General features: G+C 34.7%; 1 protein-coding gene across 2 annotated transcripts in view; it reads left to right on the forward strand.

Moving 5' to 3' along the window:
- Positions 1–4084, forward strand: part of LOC100880687 (cyclic GMP-AMP phosphodiesterase SMPDL3A) — a 188355-nt gene extending 184271 nt beyond the window's left edge. For both annotated transcript variants that reach the window (XM_076539329.1, XM_076539328.1), the window contains exon 10: positions 1076–4084. In XM_076539329.1, coding sequence (XP_076395444.1) covers positions 1076–1322 — 247 coding nt within the window. In that variant the 3' untranslated portion in view covers positions 1323–4084. The remainder of the gene's footprint in view (positions 1–1075) is intronic.
- Positions 4085–21436: the final 17352 nt, after the last annotated feature.

Consider the following 21436-nt stretch of genomic DNA (forward strand, 5'->3'; position numbering starts at 1 on the left):
GTAATTAATATGACTCGTGAAAATCTGGCAGAGTAAATATGTTCCGAATTAGTAACTTTGGATGAACGTTTTTGGTATCTGATGTCACATTGCAATAATTTGTGTGTTTCACAAAATTGATGATTATTGATAAACTTGATCGACGAGGTAATTTAATTGAATTGCAAGTTGAAATTTATTTGAAATTAAATACGAAGAAGAAATAGTATAGAATATAGTAATAGAATAATAATTTAGAAGAGAAATATGTCTATTTGCCTGAGTCATCATTTCGTTGGGGTTTAATGTCATCACGCAGGGCTATAGATGTGCAGAAATTTGGGGATGTAGGGACTTAGGAATTTTGGAAATATGGGGATGTCTGTGGAGATTGGGATATAGGGCTCTAGGGTTATAGGGATGTGGGGATGTACGGATGTGGGGATATATGGATGTGGAGACATAAGGATATGGGGATGTAGAGATGTGGGGATAAAGGGATGTGAGGGTATAGGGATCTGGGGATGTAGAGATGTGGGGATGTAGGAGTGGGGATATAGTGATGTGAGGATATAGGGCTGTGAAGGTATATGGATGTGGGGATATAGAGATGTGGAGGTATATGGATGTGGGGATATAGGGATGTGGTGATGCAGGGATGTGGGGCACAGGGATGTGGGGATACAGAGTTGTGGGGATATAGGGATGTGGAGATACAAGGTTATAGGGATTTGCAAGTGTAGGAATCTGAGAATATGTGAATCTGAATATTCACAGTCTGAGTATACACATATGTGGATCACATATAACATAGCACATATGATCAAATATCTACATATGATCTACAAAGCTAAAGATCTGCTATTGTATCCTAGGATCTGTAGATCTAATAATCCGGGGATCAGTAGAATGATACAGGAAATTATAGATCTATATATCTAACAACGAATCCTACCCTTGATAACTAAATAAAAGAAGCCAAGGTAGAAACATCACGTATGAACTAGGGCACTCCGTCCCTACACATCGCACGATTTAAACTTCCATCAATTATTTAATAAATAATATAATAACCTAATTTTGCACAATGTTACAGATACTACGCAGCCAATACGGTATCGTTGCCCCGCGAGATCGAGCAGATTTGGGGCTGCGGAGGTCCTCTGAACGGAGCGTGCGTCCTGCACCACTACTGCACCGTGACTCGCCTGAACATCGAGTCCTACAAGGATTGTTACTCGTCCTACGCTTACGCGCTCGCCTCAACTGGCCCCTCCATTCCCCGATTGTCGTTCCATGTGCTTCTACTTCTGGTCTGCGCGGCGTTGCTGAGGAACCGGTAGGTTGGGACTTGCTCGTCGACGCGAAGCTGCGAGCGAAACGCGGCGTCGCGTACAGAAGTGCACGCCTTAAGTAACCGCGGTCACTTAACTGTACGCGGTTAAACGAACGCGGACGCTTAAGCAGGTGACTTCTCAGTGAATTCGATCGAGGATACCGATGGCACGCGACTCGAAGCTTACTCCGAGGTTCTCTGGGCGGACAGTTATGGATCGTAAAGTACGCCGCGAGCGTGCACTTCTGTAACAGCCTCGCGAGCGAGCTTCCGGCCGTTCAAAGATCCGCAGAGCGTAGGAGGACAGCAACCATAACTTTGTCTCTGTGTCTGTCTCTTTGTCCACGCGTCTTCTTCTCTCTGTCGCGATTCCAGCCTCACGGCAGCAACGTTGATGTCACGTGGAGGTGAAATGTGATTCGATATCGTGTGACATGCTGAATATCAAAATATACATATTTTCTTTTATATATGTGTTGTTCGCGGTTTCACGCGACGCGATGATGATGTGTTCTTACCTTGACTCGCAAACTTTCGAGTATGCTTATGAAGGCGAGCTGTTGCTGACAAGATGGCTGACGGGATCGCGAAGCGAGAGGGAGAGCTGAGGCTTTCATCGTTTGGTTTGGCGTACGGTGCTGTTTTGAAGATTTTGGGTGTAAATTATGGGAGCGATGGTAATTAGACCCGGAGGGTTTGTCGACATTGGAAAAGTTCTTCGGGGTGAGGGGAGGGTGGTGATGTGGGGTGACAGGGACGGATCAAGGTTTTGTGGGGCCTGGGGTTTTGGGGTTGATGTGAAACGTTAGTAGAAACTTAATTCGGAGTTTGAGAAATTTTTATTAGTATTTTTTGCATTCATAAATTTTGGGAATGTTTTCACTAGTTTTCAAATTCCCAAAGTTCCAAGTTTCCCAGTTTGCTAATTTCCTAATTTCCTAATTTCCTAATTTCCTAATTGCCTAGTTTCCCAATTTTCCAATTTCCTAATTCTCTGATTTCCCAACTTCCCAATTTCCCAATCTCCTGGTATCCTAATTTCCCAATTTCCCCGTTTCCCAATTTCCCAATTTCCTAATTTCCTAATTTCCTAATTGCCTAGTTTCCCAATTTTCCAATTTCCTAATTCTCTGATTTCCCAACTTCCCAATTTCCCAATCTCCTGGTATTCTAATTTCCCAATTTCCCAGTTTCCCAATTTCCCAATTTCCCAATTTCCCAATTTCCTAGTTTCCTAATTCCCTAGTTTCCCAATTTTCGAATTTCCTAATTCCCTAGTTTCCTAATTTCCTAGTTTCCCATTTTTCTAATTTCCTAATTTGCTGATTTTCTAATTTCTTAATTTACCAATTACATAGTTTCCCAATTTTCTAATTTCCTAATTTTCGAATTCTTCAATTCTTCAATTCTTCAATTCTTCAATTCTTCAATTCTTCAAATCTTCAATTCTTCAATTCTTCAATTCTTCAATTATTCAATTATTCCATTCTTCAATTCTTCAATTCTTCAATTCCACAATTCTTCAATTCTTCAATTTTTCAATTTTTCAATTTTTCAATTATTCAATTCTTCAATTCTTCAATTCCAAATTTCCAAAATCCCAAAATTCTGAAATTTTACCATTTTCAGCACTCTAAAATTAAAAAAAATTCCCCTAGATCAGTGTTCCCATCCCTTAAACTTCAAACCTCAATCTCTCCTCTTCACTGATACCTTGAAGAACTTTAATACGAATGCAATTTTTGATAGTGAGTCCTTCTAAACACGATTTACACCCAGAAACCTCAAACAGCGTTTAATGAAGCAGTGTCGAGTGAAATGGAGATCGGTATAACAAAACACAAAAGTAAAAAAAAGTCCTTGATGTTGTACTTGCTTCTCTTAAACGTTCGGTGTACGTTGTCTTTAATACGAGGAGAATATTTACAGCGGCGTTCTACGTGCTTACAAGAGGACCTCACGACTTCGGCATCACCGATTTTTTTCAAACTTCGTACAATTGTAAAATACATTCGAAATAGTCATTTTGTAAAATTTTAGAGTGCAACTCTGAGGAAACTTGGAAATAATTTACATTTCAAATATTTTATGTTTGATTTGTAGAGAATAGTGTGATGTGATGAAATGAAAATTAAATGAAAGCTAATTTTTCAAATTTTTTTTTATTATTTCAATATTAATGAAACACAAAGGATTTAATACTTTAAATATTTTTCTAATTGTTGCTTGAGAAAATAAATGTAGGAAATTTATGAAATATTAACAAAAAATTGAAATTTCTATCAGTGTTAAAAGGCAATTTTAATTTAATTTAGTTAAGAAAGTAAAATTTTATTCTGGTATCAATTTAATAAAATACTTCTTAATAAACCTTATATGAAGTTGCATATTATGAACTCCAAACTTAAATTTCTGCTTTATTAATAAGAGTTGCGCGCTGTAAGTTTGCAAAATTGTAGTTTAGTATGTATTTTATGATTGTGAGAAGTTTGAACGAAATCGATGAGTGAAAGATCGTGAGGTGTTCTTAGATCGGTACACGAGAGCAACGATGTAAATGAAAAAAAAAAGATGGTAAGTACAAGAGCGAATTTGCGATCTACGATCGATCCCGTGAACCGGAAATACTCTTCGGTGACCGTCGCGCGGCTTCGATTAATCGTCGACGACTATGTCGAAGCGTTTCATAGCCATTATATTCGTACCATCATCATTTCGCGATTGTCGGAACAATACAGTATTTCTTAATAAACGAGTCATGGATTTGTAGCCGAGCGCTGACTTTATTTCCGATCCCATCACCTAAATCGTCCTACGTGCTAAATCGATTTCTGACCCGAGGGTCAAACCTGACCCCTCGTGAAATTTATATAAGGGTTGATTAATATCAACCCATACTCGAATATCGTAGACTCATATATCGCAGAAATTGGTAAAATGAGATACTTTTTTTCTGGTTTAATATAAAATTTAGAGGCAAATTTAAGTTTTGAAAATTTATTGTTTTTATACATTTTATTTTTTGAGGTTATTTTGAGAAACTTTTATTGCAACTGACAAATTTTTTTTTAATAAATTCTTTTACAAATCAGTACATTTATAATAAATTCTTAAATAAATTAATTAAATTACAAAATGATTTTAAAAACTTTTATTGCAACTGAAAAATTTTTCTTTAAATAAATTCTTTTACAAATTAGTACATTTATAATAAATTCTTAAATAAATTAATTAAATTACAAAATGATTTTAAAAACTTTTATTGCAACTGACAAATTTTTTTTTGAATAAATTCTTTGTCAAATTAGTACATTTATAATAAATTGTTAAAGAAATTAATAAATTAATAAATTAATTAAATTACAAAATGATTTTAAAAACTTTTATTGCAACTGACAAATTTTTTTTTGAATAAATTCTTTTACAAATTAGTACATTTATGATAAATTCTTAAATAAATGAATAAACTAATAAATTAATTAAATTACAAAATGATTTTAAAAACTTTTTTTGCAACTGAAAAATTCTTCTTTGAATAAATTCTTTTACAAATTAGTACATTTATAATAAATTCTTAAATAAATGAATAAACTAATAAATTAATTAAATTACAAAATGCTACAAAATAAATATATTGTTAAATGACTACTTACATAAATTGTGAAATGACACTAACCCAAATAAAATTTTATTAAATTAAATTAACAAGAATTATTATAATTTGATAAAATTAACAAAATAAATATCTATTAAGAAATCATAAAAATTATATAATTTCTATAAAAGATTTTTATTTACTTCCCTCATTTTTTTTTATTTGAAACGACATCGAAAAAGCTCATAATTCATCCGCGGACCGAAAACAAGAAATCTCGATAATGGAAAATGTTGGTAAGTTAGTTGACGGCTTCTTTTTACCGCTCTTACAGAAGAAACATGGTAAGGAAAATATAAATTTCGTTAAATTATACTGCATTTTCCTCTACCGTAATAATTTCTTGTAAGTTCAGGCAGGGAAGAGGTATAGCCGGTTACAGTTCCCAGAATCACCCTGTATATCAAGGAGAAAGAACATAGTAAGTCACAGAGAGAGAAGGTTGACCATGCTACCATAAATACTAGGAAGAATAATGACGAACATTTCGATGGGCACTTCTGCCATTTTCAGATGACTTCCTAGTAGTACCTCTTTCCCTTTAAAATTGCGTCACTAAACTTTTCGAGGTGGAAAGTTGAACTTAGAGGGTGAAATAAGTACACTGTTTTTTTTGTAGATAAGTCGTTGAAATGGGGGTGTTGGATTCTTTATTTTTAGTTGTGAATTTTGTTGAGAAGCCCAGTTCTCAAATTTTTTAATTAGATAAATTACTAGATTCTCAAATTCTAATATTCTCAAATTCCTAAGATTCTCAAAGTTTCCAAATTTCAAAATTCCTCAGATTTTTAAGATTTCCAAAATTCTCAAAATTCCGCAGGTTCTCAAGATTTCCTAGATTCTCCAAATTCCCCAAATTCTCTCAATGCCTCAAATTCTCAAAATTTCCAGTCTCCAATTTCCCAAAATTCCCAAAGTCTCCAATTTCCCCAAATTCCCTAGATTCCTAAGATTCACCAATCGCTCAAAATTTTTCCAGATTCTCCACATTACCTAGATTCTTCAAATTCCCTAAATTCCCCAGATTTCCACGGTTCCCAAAATTCTGAAAATTCCCCAGATTTCGACGGTTCCCGAAATTCTCAAGATTCCCCAAATTCTTCAAATTCCCCAGATTTCCACGGTTCCCAAAATTCTCAAGATTCCCCAGATTTCCACGGTTCCCAAAATTCTCAAGATTCCCCAGATTTTCACGGTTCCCAAAATTCTCAAGATTCCTCAGATTTCCACGGTTCCCAAAATTCTAAAGATTCCCCAGATTCTTCAAATTCCCTGGATTCTCCAAGTTTCCAAATTCCCAAATGCTTCAGATTCCCTAGATTACTTAAATTCCCCAATTTCCCTAAATTCCCTAAATTTCTAAGATTCCCAAAATTCTAAAAATTCCCTAAATTCTCCAGATTACCTAGATTCTTCAAATTCCCTAAATTCCCCGAATTTCACAAATTCTTCAAATTTCTAAGATTCCCAAAATTCTCAAATTTTCCCAGATTCTCCAAATTCTCTAAATTCCTCAAATTCCCCAAATTCCCCAAATTCTCCAAATTTCCCCAATTCCCAAATTGTGTTATGAAGTTTAAATTATTATTTTATATTTGTTATTTATCTCAAAAAAATACAAGTGTATAAACTTTTATACTGCTCAATAATTTTATTAAATAAAAGATTGTCAAAACTATAAGATATATAATAAAAATATTAAATTCGTATCCTAATAACTAGTGAATTTGAAAAAATGAAGAAACAATACGGTAAGTGAAATATTTCAATTTCTTTATCTCTAAACCAATAATATTCTAAAAACTTGAAAATCTGCAAATTCATCAAACCTATAAATTCGAAGTTCATTTTCACAAATCCCGCAGCTCGAAATTTGACAAATGAAAAAATCTACATTGCTAAAAATGATTAAATCCCACGCACCCCAAATGAATTAAAAAGCAATCTTGAAAATAGGAAAATTTAAATTGCCCTTGCAGGTATCGCAGCAAAATTGGAAGCAGCGAATAGCTAGAATTTACGCAAACGAAGTTGAATCATAAAGGGAGCATCTGCAGTATGGCTAACAAATTTTTACCATAAAACAAACGCATTGTTTTTCGCTGAAAATTTGAATCGTGTTCGTTTCAGTTGCAGTGCGATAGAACCATCTGTTCGCGTATTCACGTAATAAACAATGATCCAGCAATATGTAGGTATTTTAGTTTCCGTTCGAAACAATTTTTGTTCGGAGAACGGTATCGCGTTACGAATGGAAATGTACAACACCGAGTGTGCCCGTTAATCTTGTCATGCAATCAAAAGGGAAACAACATTAGACGGTGTAATTTCGCGAAAATTCTTCCTTATTGATACCGATCTGTTATTACAGACTTTCGATGTACCTCTTATTTCTGTTATCGACTATTTGAGGTTATGGATCCACAGAAATGATATATGCTTTTGTTTCTGTAGGGTATTACTGGATTTTAGCTTTAGATTTTTGAGGTTGGGGATTTTTGGATTGTTAGAATTTTGGTTTTGGGGATTTTTGGATTTGGGGATTTCTGGATCTGGGGATTTTTTGGTGTGGGGATTATTGGAATTGGGGATTTCTGGATTTGTAGATTTTTTAATTTGGAGATTTTTGGATCTGGGAATTTTGGAATTTTTGAATTTTCCAATTTGGGGATTTTTGGATTTGGGGATTCTTGGATTTGGGAATTACTGGATTTGGGAATTCTTGGATCTGGGGATTTTTGGATTTGAGAATTTTTGAATCTAGGGATTTTTGGGATCTGGGGATTATTGGATCAGGGGATTTTTGGATTTGAGAATTTTTGAATCTAGGGATTTTTGCGATCTGGGGATTATTGGAATTGGGGCTTTTTGGATCTGGAGATTATTGGATTTGGGGATTATTGAATTTGGGGATTTTTGGATTTGGGGATTTTTGGATTTGAGAATTTTTGAATTTGTGAATGTTTGGATTTAGGAATTTTTGGATTTGAAGATTTCTTAATTTGGAGATTTTTGGATCTGGGAATTTTTGAATTTGAGGATTTTCTAATTTGGGGATTTTTGGATTTGGGGATTCTTGGATTTGGGAATTAATGGATTAGGGGATTCTTGGATCTGCGGATTTTTGAATCTAGGGATTTTGGGTATCTGGGAATTATTGGATTTGGGGATTTTTGGATTTGGGAATTTTTGGATTTAGGAAATTTTGGATTTGAAGGTTTTTTAATTTGGAGATTTTGGAATTTTGGAATTTTTGAACCTAGAAATTTTTGGATTCGTACATTACTCCATTAACATTACGCACAATTTTATTAAATTCCAAAAATGTTACTAAATTTATTAAAAAAAAGAATTCGCAAAACTTACTAAATTACAAAATTTATTACTATCTATAGTAAAAAAGAACTTCTTCAAATTTACTAAATTCTATGATTTATTTCCAAATTTAACTATTGTACAAAAATCATTTCTAACTATCCAAAAGCAAAAGACAGTCCAAAATGTACAAATATAGCTAACTTTATTGTGCACATGAACAATTAATTTCTACTTGTATAAATTTTAAATGACCTACCTCCACAAAAATATATGAACTCCCCATCATTAGTTTATCCGATTTGACACTAAAAGACATTTTTTCCACCGCAGGAAATAAATTAGTCATAAAATATCTTGACGCAATTAGAAGCGACGGAGTTACATAATGCAGTTTCTTGCTGTTATGCATTTCTAATTAAATAAAGCGAGGTAGTCGCGACAGGGGTCTGAGACATACCGATGAGCGGTTAGCTGGAATTCTGAATTTACTCGGATAACAAGATAGGCCGGCGAGGTCTCAATTAATTCCTGTGCCGCTATAGTTAGCAGGTAGCCAACTTCCGTAAACGAGCTGCAGCTCTGTGCACGCGGTGACAGCAAATATGAAGATAAGTCGTTCATTAACACGAAACGGACATTTGGGGAATTTCGCTGGTCCTAACGAGTCCTCCGTGGAACCGCAACGGACCGAGGAAAAAACGAGGATCCTCGGACTGCTGCCTTGCAAGAACTCGTTTAGAATGGACACCCAACGAATTAAGTTGTCCTAAGTGACTAATAACTGCTGCGAAATTAGAACGGATACGTTCGCGTTATTGTATGAGCGCGGTGCACGGATTGCGTTTGGGTGCTTTAGGGGCAATGCGCTGAGGAAATGGCCACTTGGGGATTTGGAGATTTGGTCAATTTGAGGATTGGAAGATTTGGAGGTTGGGAGATTTGAGGTTTTGGGAGATTTATAGATTTGGAGGCTTGAGAATTTGGAGATTAGGAGATTGGGAGATTAGGAGATTGGGAGATTGGAAGATTGGGAGATTGGGAGATTGGGAGATAGGGAGATTGGGAGATTGGGAGATGGGGGATTGGGAGATTGGGAGATTGGGATTTTGGGAGATTGGGATTTTGGGAGATTGGGATTTTGGGAGATTGGGATTTTGGGAGATTGGGATTTTGGGAGATTGGGATTTTGGGAGATTGGGATTTTGGGAGATTGGGATTTTGGGAGATTGGGATTTTGGGAGATTGGGATTTTGGGAGATTGGGATTTTGGGAGATTGGGATTTTGGGAGATTGGGATTTTGGGAGATTGGGATTTTGGGAGATTGGGATTTTGGGAGATTGGGATTTTGGGAGATTGGGATTTTGGGAGATTGGGATTTTGGGTGATTGGGATTTTGGGAGATTGGGATTTTGGGAGATTGGGATTTTGGGAGATTGGGATTTTGGGAGATTGGGAGATTGGGAGATTGGGATTTTGGGAGATTAGTATTCTGGGAGATTGGGATTTTGGGAGTTGGGGGATTGGGAGATTGGGAGTTTGGGAGATTGGGAGATTGGGATTTTGGGAGATTGAAAGATTGGGAGATTGGTATTCTGGGAGATTGGGATTTTGGGAGATGGGGGATTGGAAGATTGGGAGATTGGAAGATTGGGAGATTGGGAGATTGGGATTTTGGGAGATTAGTATTCTGGGAGATTGGGATTTTGGGAGTTGGGGGATTGGGAGATTGGGAGTTCGGGAGTTTGGGAGTTTGGGAGATTGGGAGATTTGAAGGTTTATAGTTTTGAGGTGTTGGGAAATTTATAGATTTGAAGAGTTGAGAATTTAGAGACTTGGAGGTAGAGACTTGGGAGATTTAGAGACTTGGAAGTAGAGACTTGGGAGTCTTAGAGACTTGGAAGTAGAGACTTGGGAGTCTTAGAGACTTGGAAGTAGAGACTTGCGAGATTTAGAGACTTGGAAGTAGAGACTTAGGAGATTTAGAGACTTGGGAGATTTGGAAGTGATTTTCCTGTTTTGAGAAATTTCAAGATTTGAAGATTTGAGATTGAAGGACTCTCAGTATTTCAATAAGTTGAGCTATGACAAACATAATAATTTGAAAATTTAGAGATTTAGGGACTTAAATATTTGGAAAATTTCAACATATCATAATGTAAACCCAAATATAACATTCGGCAAACTATGTGGAGTGCCATAAAACCTCCCTTCAATTAATTTCAATTAACAAAATTAACTCGCTCTTGTTAGGGAGTGTATGCACTGTAGCCAACGTGAATGGATTTGATTAAAGTGTTCATTTGCAGCAGTATTACATGAATATTGCAGGTCAGGTTATCCCTCCTTCTTGAGGCAGGCTTTATGCCACTCATAAGCTTTGATTGCGATGAAAATTCAATACCAGCATAATTTTATAGAGAACGATGCTTTTAATAACGACGGTCGCGTTTGTTAGCTCCAATTATTTCGGCGATATACAATTTGCTAAGGTTTCTTTAGGATGCTTAAGTGTAGACTCAAGGGAAATGGGTTTTACTTTGTTTCATTTAGTTTGCAACTGAAACTTTCAGATGTGGGATCTTGGAATTCTAGAGATTTTAGTAGTTGGAATTCTAGGGAGTTTAGGTTCCGAATTTTGGGGTTTGAAGTTTTTGGGTTTCGGGTTTCGGATTTCGGGTTTTCTGGTTTTGAGTTTTCGGGTTTCGACTTTCTGGGTTTTTGGGTTTTGGGATTCGGGTTTTGACTTTCTGGGTTTTCGGGTTTTGGGTTTTGGGTTTTGGGTTTCGGGTTTTGACTTTCTGGGTTTTCGGGTTTTGGGTTTTGGCTTTCGGGTGTTTAACTTTCTGGTTTTACGGGTTTTAGGTTTCCGGCCGTGGGTTATGGGTTTTTGGGTTTTGGGTTTTACGTTTTGGATTTTGGGTTTTGAATTTTGCGTTTTGGATTTTGGGTTTTGGGTTTTGGGTTTTGGGTTTTGGGTTTTGGGTTTTGGGTTTTGGGTTTTGGGTTTTGCGTTTTGGATGTTGGGTTTTGCGTTTTGGATGTTGGGTTTTGGCTCTTGAAGAAAGTTCCAAAGTTTGAAAGTTTCTATACGCGAGGTCTTGAAGCTCGATTATTAAAATGTTTCTCGAACAATCACACTAATCAGCTCAAGTAGTTACAGTTAATAACATCAATTTCTTACTTCACAATTTACAACTCTCAATCTGCATATTAATGCCACCGAATTACGGATAATCAGATATGTACGGAGTCAATTTTCTTCAATTACCATCGAATCATATGTACATCGTTTCATGTTTCCCAGACATCCTATTACTCGTTGTTGAATTTTAAATTTAAAGAGATTTCATACATCGATCTGTTTGAAGAGTTTCAGCCAAAGGGAAAGTAGAACGCAATTTTCATCGTGCAGAGTCTGGACTCCATCGAGCTATCTTCCCTTTGCAATTCTATTTGAATTTAACGCGTATCAGATGTTCAAGAAAGTATTTTAAATTTCCAGCTCATCAGAATTTTAATTAGAACGTCTGAAAATTTCGAATATGAAATTTTCCAAGTTTTTCGATACATTTTTGGAATTTTATATAATTATTTTGTCAGGTGCAGTTGCATGTCCATTATAAAGCAAGTTTCAATAGTCGTTTTTAACTGTCAAACCAAATAAACGCGTTTCATAGCGTGCACAGAGCTTAAAAGAATTAAAAAGGAAGAATAACCTCAGGACATGTTATTTTATCACCGCAACCGACTGCGCGGGAAATTTACGGTTTTCTGCATCGACCTTTTCCGATTTTTCCATAATGGAAGCTTGAAGATATTCAAAAGTTTCTGGCGGTCGATTAATATGCATTTCCGAGCACTGGAAATTAAGATTGGTTGACACAAATCTGAACGTGGCAAGATGGAACGTGAGGAGGCGGAGAACTGTAGAACTCAAGGAAATGCCTGATATCATGAATGCAAGTAGGGTGCGCGGAGTCCTATTATGCACAAGAATGCTAATGAAATATTCTTGCCTGGAATTTGAATGGCAATGTCCTTTAGAAAACGGTTCTACAAATTAAGATCCTTCGATTGTCGTTTCCTGTCTTATCGACTTACGTCCTTGTCCACGTACACATACTTCACATATGTCACATGTGTGGTCACATGTTGGACTATTTTATATTGGACTATATATTCATTACTCTATTTGCTTGACTGAATATTTATAATACATTACAAAAACTGTATCTTTACATGTCACATATGTGTACATGTTCCACATATATCACATGCCTCATTGAACCACTTCATACTGAACTATATGTTTATTAATCTAGAGTATATATTGACTCCATATTTGTAAAATATTACAACTATGTCCTCAGAGCATACCACATACGCCACATATGTAGCCTATGCCGTCTATGCCACATATGTCACATGTCTCATTGAACTACGTCATACTGAACTGTATATACTATTTACCTAAAATGTAATCAATTAACATAGGAACGAGAACTACTTTCAGTCAGTGGTATATATTGTGCTGGTATTTATAAAATGTCCCATGTATCACATATGTCACATGTGTTATATGTCTCATTGAAATACTTGGTACTGAACTATACGTCTCTTAATCTTTTTACCTGAAATGTACTCAATTAACATGAGAACAAAGACTACTTTCAGTCAGTGATATTGAGCTGGTATTTATAAAATGTCCCATGTACCACATATGTCACATGTGTCATATGTCTCATTGAGCTACATGGCACTGAACTATACACCTGTTAATCTTTTTACGTAAAATGTAATCAAGTAACATGAGAACAAAGACTACTTTCAGTCAGTGATATTGAGCTGGTATTTATAAAATGTCCCATGTATCACATATGTCACATGTGTCACATGTCTCATTGAACTACATGATACTGAACTATACACTTCTTAATCTTTTTACCTGAAATCAATTAACATGAGAACAAAGACTACTTTCAGTCAGTGATATTGACCTGGTATTTATAAAATGTCCCATGTATCACATATGTCACATATGTCATATGTTTCATTGAACTACATGGTACTGAACTATACACCTCTTAATCTTTTTACCTAAAATGTAGTCAATTATCATAAGAACAAAGACTATTTTCAGTCAGTGTTATTGAGCCAGTATTTATAACATATCCTATATACCACATATGTCACATGTGTCATATGTCTCATTGAGCTATCTCGTACTAAGCATCCACTAATCCACTCATCTGAAATGTGATCACTTAACATAAAAAGACTGTTTTCAAGTCTACAGAACATGTCACACTCCACATATGTCACATATTCTACACGTGTCACATGCCTCATCGAAGCGAACCATAAACTTACCCAGAATATAATTGATATAAAAAAGGAGAACTCAATAGTACAATGAAATTAGTGTAAAAATGAGGGTGGACATTTCAGGTCGCAACAGAATCGAGGTTCCATGCATTAGATTGATCGATGATGCCAATGACTTTCCTCTCTCTGTTCGCGTTTCACGGTGTATTATGTTCCGGTAAGTTATGAGGAACGTGTGGCGTCGAGTTTCTGGTGTGTGACAGGCTTCATCGTCAGATGCGCACGTATGTACACAGAGTGTTCCGTGCATGAAGGCAGCTCGTTTACGGGTATATTGTCGCGCACTCGTGCAGCAATACGTATTCAATTGTCGTGCATGCCAGGTTATTGTTTGGCCGAGTTCGTTAATGAAAAAAACATTCGCGTTACGCGTGCGAGCCCCGTTACGCGACTTAAATGCAACCCCATTGTTTCGCGCGATGTCCGATAAAAAGAGCGACCGGTTCTTTCGTTGCCGACAGCCAAAAGGATCGCGTGACGACCAGACGGGACACTTTACGTCGAACGAAATGCCACCCATTATCGTCGATCCTCGTTTGAATTGCAAGCAGCGAGAAGTCCGATGTGAACGGACGTACAAAGTGGCCCCCAAACGGCCCCGTTTATGCGAGCCTGGAATTAGAACTCGAAATCCTTCCCGGGACGAAAAAGGACGCTTTGATTTTAAGTCGCCCGCCTTTCATTCCCCGAGTTCGCTGAGTTTGCTGTTTTAACCTCCTTCGTGCCGGCAGTTTGCGATTAGATTACAGAGATTTTCTCGTTTCACTTGATGCAAGTGTATGTATTAACGCTGAACCAGCGTATAATGCATACTTAATGCTACATTCGAAATGTGGTAGACAAGTAGATAAATGAACCATCAGACATAAATTATACACATTAATTCTGTATCTCGATTTAAATCGACACGGATTTCCAGAATAACATATCGACTTTTGTGAATAAGAAAATTTATGGTTTTAGGGTTAATGCGATATTAATGCATGTACGAAAGCAACATATGTGTATGTAAAATTAATTCACATGTGAAGACAATGTACATGTGTGAATTCAATATTAATTTAGATATCAAAACAATATACACATGTGTATGAAATGTAATAATAATGCACGTATGAAGACAACATACGTGTGTAAATTCAATATTAATATACATATGAACACAACATACATATGTGGATAAAATGTTATAATGATGCATATATGAAGACATATGTGAAAAATTAACACATGTGAGTCACACATGTAAAATGGACAGTTGTATAAATAATTCATAAGAAAAGTCTTAATTTCATCCATTTGGATTTCAATTAAATTATAATGATTGCTCTTCATGTAAAATTGACATATGTGAAAAATTAACACATGCGAGTCACATATGTGAAATGGAACTCGTACAGATACTTAATGAGAAAGTCTTCAACATTGTCTACTTGGATTTCAATTAAATTGTAATGATTGTTTTTTACATGTAAAATTGACATATATGAAAAATTAACACATATGAGTCACACATGTGAAATGGAACTTTACAGATACTTAATGAGAAAGTCTTTAATATTGTCTACTTGGATTTCAATTAAATTCTAATAATTGTTCTATATGTAAAATTGACATATGTGAAAAATTAACACATATGAGTCACACATGTAAAACAGAACTCGTACAGATACTTCAGATCTGTAATTTTGCCATTTATATTTCAATCAAATTTAATCGTAATAGTCCCATATGTAAAATTAACACATGAGTTACTCACACAAGTCGCACCGATAAAATTTATAATTAAATCACCGAAATTGCGCGTTCGAGTAATCATGCAAAGCACGAAAATGAAATTGAAGCTGTAACTATTGCAGATCGTTTTTTCTGGATGGTTAAAGGGATTAGTCGCACGTGATTTTCAATTTTTGTCGAGCGCGTCGCGTCGAAAGAAACACACCCGGATTTTGCTCTCGAAACGCAAACGTGCCGTGAAATATTTCGGCGTGGTCCGCTCGAATCCGCTTTAGCGACAGGGAACGCGATTACATCCTGTGTGGCCATCCATGTGCGTGGTGCACGCATATTCGACAGCTGTACCGACAAATTGTTTCCATATTGCGACACGGCCGAGATTGTGTTACGGAGCCTAACGTGCCGCTGCCATGAAGCTCAGCCGTCTGTGCCGTAGCGCCGTTAAAGCAATGTGGAACGTTTATGTCATTTTACGCTTTGCCTTTTTTTCTTCTTTATCTACCTGTTGCCGTCTCTTTGTCGTCGCTGTTGTCTACGACACACCGTCATCGGTGACCTGTCGATATTAAAAGCGCGACTCATCCACGCAAATTGACGGATGAAAGAGCTGCAAGTTCAGTCTGATGTCGCGATTGAAAATAATCTTCTAATTAGGTAGTCATTTAGCTTCTTTCGTAATTGACTTGCGTATACTAATAGATTTTATAGATTTAGATTTAATAAGCAGGATTATTGCAACAGGTCTTTGTAGATACGTCAAGTACTTTTGAAATTGGTGAAGTTAATTGTTAGGTGATAATGTTAGGTTAGATCGAAATACTGTGAAATGACATTCAAGCTTGAAGTCTAATAAAAATGACTCAAGTTTCATATTACCAAATTACAATCTTTATCTAGTTAAATTAATAAAGTGTCTATTAAATTGTGTCTATTATCTAGTTAGTATTAGCTTGCAACCTAACCTAAATTCGATTCCGCGAACCACTTATCACGTAATGGCGGTATATTTCCTGCACCTCAAAATTTGTAAATTGACTGACAAGATTATAAAATCTGCCACTCTTGTTTAATTTGTTTGTATATTTAACTTTGACATGAATCTTGTAAAATGTTTCACGAAGTATTATCGAAATTTGACTTAATATAAAATACAATTACACACAAATATACATTGGAATATTAGTAAGTCCATAACAGTCCTCGATGAGGAAACTTGATTAATAAAATTAAAAATAGTAAAATTTCCATTTAATAATATCCAAGTACATTAAAGAGCAAAGTGAACGAATGTATTTTTACGGCGTGAAAAGGAAAGCATTGTGAAACTGGATTGTACGAAATGAAACGTATTACTGTAATACTGCAACAAATCTAATTAACTTATAAGCGGTGTGTCAGAACTAAACGTTAGGTAAAGTTGGAATACTTGAAAGCGTGTTGTCCCCGTCTTCCGTCCTGAAACTTACTTTTAATTAACATTACCTAATTAGACCAATTACCCTCGTTCCTTCTACGCTTGAAATAGCAGCTTTTAATTGAAACGAAAATTTGATTAAAACACAACGTCCATAAATTTCGATGGAAATTTAACCTCCCTTATTTAATCGTACCATTTTTCTATGAAACCCTTCAATTGCTGTATTCGTCGTGTTTTAATTAAAACATTTTCAATTACACTTTGTAATATAAATTTTATGTTTCCATGAAAACGGAGATGCTGATTATATTTCATAATTTTGGTACTGATTTTATTAATTCTTGTTAAAGGGTGTTCTAGGAAAAATTATAATTCGGTCATTCCACGACAAATCGGACACTTTCAAACGTTGCCATCTGCTCCAATCAAAATATGTTGTAGTTCATGTGAAATTAGAGGGAGTTTAAGTCATCATTTTGCCGGTTTCGAATTTGTTAAAAAATAACAAGCCTTCACAGTTTGCAATTTTTGCCCATTTCTGCGAAAATAGGTTTCATTCACGAATTTTTTTCTCGGAAACCACTCCACCGATTTAGCTAAATTCTTTTTTGTTTTATTCTTGAAGGATCGGGCTATTTTAAAATATTTTTTTAATTCTGTCAATTTGTTATGAAATGTCGGGGTACCACCATTTCAGGTAGGCGAGTTGTGAGCGCAGCTTGCTTTGGGTTGCGCGCGCAGCTGGACCCAAAGCAAGCTGCGCGCGCAACTCGCCTACCTAAAATGGCGGTATGCGTTTGTGATGTCCAAAAATGATCAATTAGGCATGGAACGACCCAATTATAGTTCACAATAATATTAAAAATTTTATTGCAAATATTGTTCAATTTGTTGTAGAAAATTCAAACGATATTACGTTCAAAATTAAAATGTTTATTATCATACTTCACAATAGTAGAAATTTTATTATAAATATTGCCGAATTTATCGAACAAAATTTTATGGAAATCACAATGACAAAGTATTGGAACATTGATAATTTAAATGTTATTAAGCTAACAATTAATCGAGAGAGAAAAAAGGGTGGCAGTAGCAGCATCAGAAGAAATTTATTTCCCGTTTAAAATCTTGTTGCTCGTGGCATAGTCTTTAGCCAAGGAATAATGACATCGAGTAAATCAAGAGGGCAATTTCAAGCGCCTGTATATTTATCGAATCGATTGCACGAAGGAGCATTAAACATTCTCGTTTAAAGCCTCGCTAAGAATATTCCAAGTCACCCGCGGAGCTTCCTCTTTCGACCATAATCCACACCCTCTCTCGTCGTTGTAACTTTACAATGTGCATCGAGCATGGGAACTTGCGCAATCATCCACCGTAATATATCGATGAAGCAATTTCCAAAATTAATACCTCCTGTCGATATGTGCTGAAATTTCCAAACTTTCGCCAACGGTTTGCTGCGATAATAGAGCAATCTAGGAGAGCGTTCTGGAAAGAAAATTCAACGAAGACTTCGGATAAATCTACTCCTACTGAAACTTCACGAAAATTAATAAAGTTCTGGCTCTTCGAAAATATAGATACCAACTTTTGTCCTTTCAAGAAATATTTCATATTCTCAAAGCAAAAATAGGAAATAATTTTTGAATATTCGAATTATCTATATTTATGCATTTTTTAATTCTTTGAAGAATAGATGGTTTAGAAATTTTACAAATTTTAAAACTTGCATGGTAGCAATTTATATGTTCTTCAAATTTTAAAGCATGTGTATTAAAAATTTATATATTCTTCAAGTTTTTAAGTTTGTTTGTTAAAAATATATAAATTTGTCAAATTTAAAAAACTTGTATAATAATCGTTTATAAATTCTTCAAATTTTAAGGGTGCTAAAAGAAACATTTATAAATTCTTCAAATTTTAAGGGTGCTAATAGAAACATTTATAAATTCTTCAAATTTTAAAGCATGTGTATTAAAAATTTATATATTCTTCAAGTTTTTAAGTTTGTTCGTTAAAAATATATAAATTCCTCAAGTTTAAAAAACTTGTACAGTAATCATTTATAAATTCTTCAAATTTTAAGGGTGCTAATAGAAACATTTATAAATTCTTCAAATTTTAAAGCATGTACATTAAAAATTTGAGTATTCTTCAAATTTTGAAGTTTGTTAAAAATATATAAATTCCTCAAATTTAAAAAACTTGCATATTAAAAATGTATAGACTCTTCAAATTTTTACTTCTATATTAAAAATTGATAAATTCTACAAATTGTAAATTTTGAACATTGGAAAATAAATTCCTAAATCAACTTTGAAGATCTAAAAATCTGAAACTTTAAAAATATTTCTCCTTGCAATTCATAAAATTTAATTCTTCAATAAACGAACACTAACCTAAAATGTATTGTTAAAGAACATATTCTGCATTAAAAAAATAAAGTGCAATGTTCTGGACCAACAACACACGCGAAATCACGAATTGTTAACTTTTAAAGTCGCATAATGCACTTTTCACGCTTCTCTTTCCAAATTCATATTCAGAAGTTGCTTCGTTAAAATTATTCAGGAAGTTCGTGTTGGTATCAATGCGTGGGCTACCTCGAGACGATGTATCCCACGGGAACACGTTCCATTTCGTTCCACATTCGTATCTGCCACGAAAACAAGACTCCTGCTTCGTGAAAGTCCGGCCAAGTTTTTCATTTTTTCTGCCCGGCGCAAATCTGAAAAGATTGTAATGAACCACGTGACGAATACGACAAAGTGAAACAAATTTTTCGGCGAGTTTCTCTCTGGAAACCGCAAAGTTTCAGGCTAACGATTCTCGAAACAAATATGCGAGCTTAACTGTAAAAATACTTGCAGTTATAAAAGAACTGTTGTATAAAAGAGGTGTTTGCTTTTTTTAGTTGGGAATTTTCAATGTAGGAATTTATTTTTAAAATGACGAATCTTTGTTGGGAAGTTTTGAGGTTAGGTTCGAGGAGGAATTTTGAATAATTAGAAAATTAACCCTTGTTGTGAATTTAAAAAGAATTGATATTGTGATGTATTAAATATATATTAATATTTATATATATAATACTAATAATAATAATAATATATAATACTTGAAGTATACAAAATATAAATACTTCTATTACACTAAAATATAAAATACTTCTCTTTCAACTTCCTCGAAAATTTACCCAACAGCTATTTTTTACAGAAAAATATTTTCAGTACAAAATTTGCTCCTAATAAAATTACCCATAATTCCATCAGACGTTAAAATTCATAAAGAGTCTCCATGAATCTTTAATTAGGCCGTTTAAATAATCAACTAAATCCACAAACGTCCTGCAGAGAATTGATTAAAATTTGTCGAATATTCGGACGTCTAAAAAAAGCAGAATTGCGATCTGTTTTGTCTGCGGCATTTTCGTCGAATACGAATGGATTATATCGGAAATCCCAAGCGAGCATGTACAAACGTATGGTAAACTGATGCATCAATCTTCGGGTGAAAAAAGCACGGAAAATATAGATCAGCAACCTTTTTAAAGCGTTTCACGTTAGTTTTATCGAACCGATATTCCCGGCATTCAAATTTCCCGGGTATTCCTGGCGCCATTACTTTTTTGAGCACAGGAGCTTCCGTGTTGCTTCTAAATCATCCGGTGGGAAGTTTGTACACCTACGGTTTCACGTTATACACCGGTCTGCTAATATACTAAGTTGGTCAATTTATTGTCAGAGTAAGGTTAGGTCGGTTTACAGCGTCACATAATGAAAGGGGGATCTTGGGTAATGGCCATTTTTGAACTTCTTCGTGAAACGTTCTTTGTATTCACTTTTCAGCAACTTTCTACAATGTTTATTAATTTTTATTGGAGATGGGAGGAGAAAATTATTTGAAATAGACAGTGCTGATAAATTTTGAGGATCGGAAAGATGCTGAATTTTCTAGCTACTGAATTTGATAGTATATTTAAGATACTTACATTGTTCATTAGTATACATTACTACTATTTACTGTAGGTTTTGTAATTGTTATAAATTAAATTTGATAGTACTTTTGACAAACATATATTTTAATTGTTAATAAAAGTGCATATGAATAATTGTATATTTTATAAATTACTAATATACATTATTAAAAATCAAATTTGTTAGTACAATATGTAGATACATATTTTGCTTATCAATAAGTGTATCCCTTAATTATAAACAGGTTATTAATTAGTATAATAAATAAATTTGCCTTGCACTTAAATAAATATTTAAACAAAAATATTCCAAAACTCTATCACCAGTATACTTAGCATAAAAGTGACTAAAATATAAAAAAGAATAAAATATTTATCATAAAATAGTAAATGCAAGTGCAATTTAAAAAAATGACACATACATGAAAAAATATGAGTCCCTCATAAAATTTTAGAGGACAAATAAATCCTCACAGTAGAAATCTCATTATTTCTGAACCTAACATCCGACAAACATGATTCAACATTATACGTGACTTCAATCTCTTCTAGTTTAATGGGAAGGTAAAGGTCGCGTGATTCCATTGCAGCAACCACATATTTGCCCTTGCGTGCAGCTGTTTAGAGTCTTT

This window comes from Megachile rotundata, chromosome 13, assembly GCF_050947335.1.
Source record: "Megachile rotundata isolate GNS110a chromosome 13, iyMegRotu1, whole genome shotgun sequence".
NCBI lineage: Eukaryota > Metazoa > Arthropoda > Insecta > Hymenoptera > Megachilidae > Megachile > Megachile rotundata.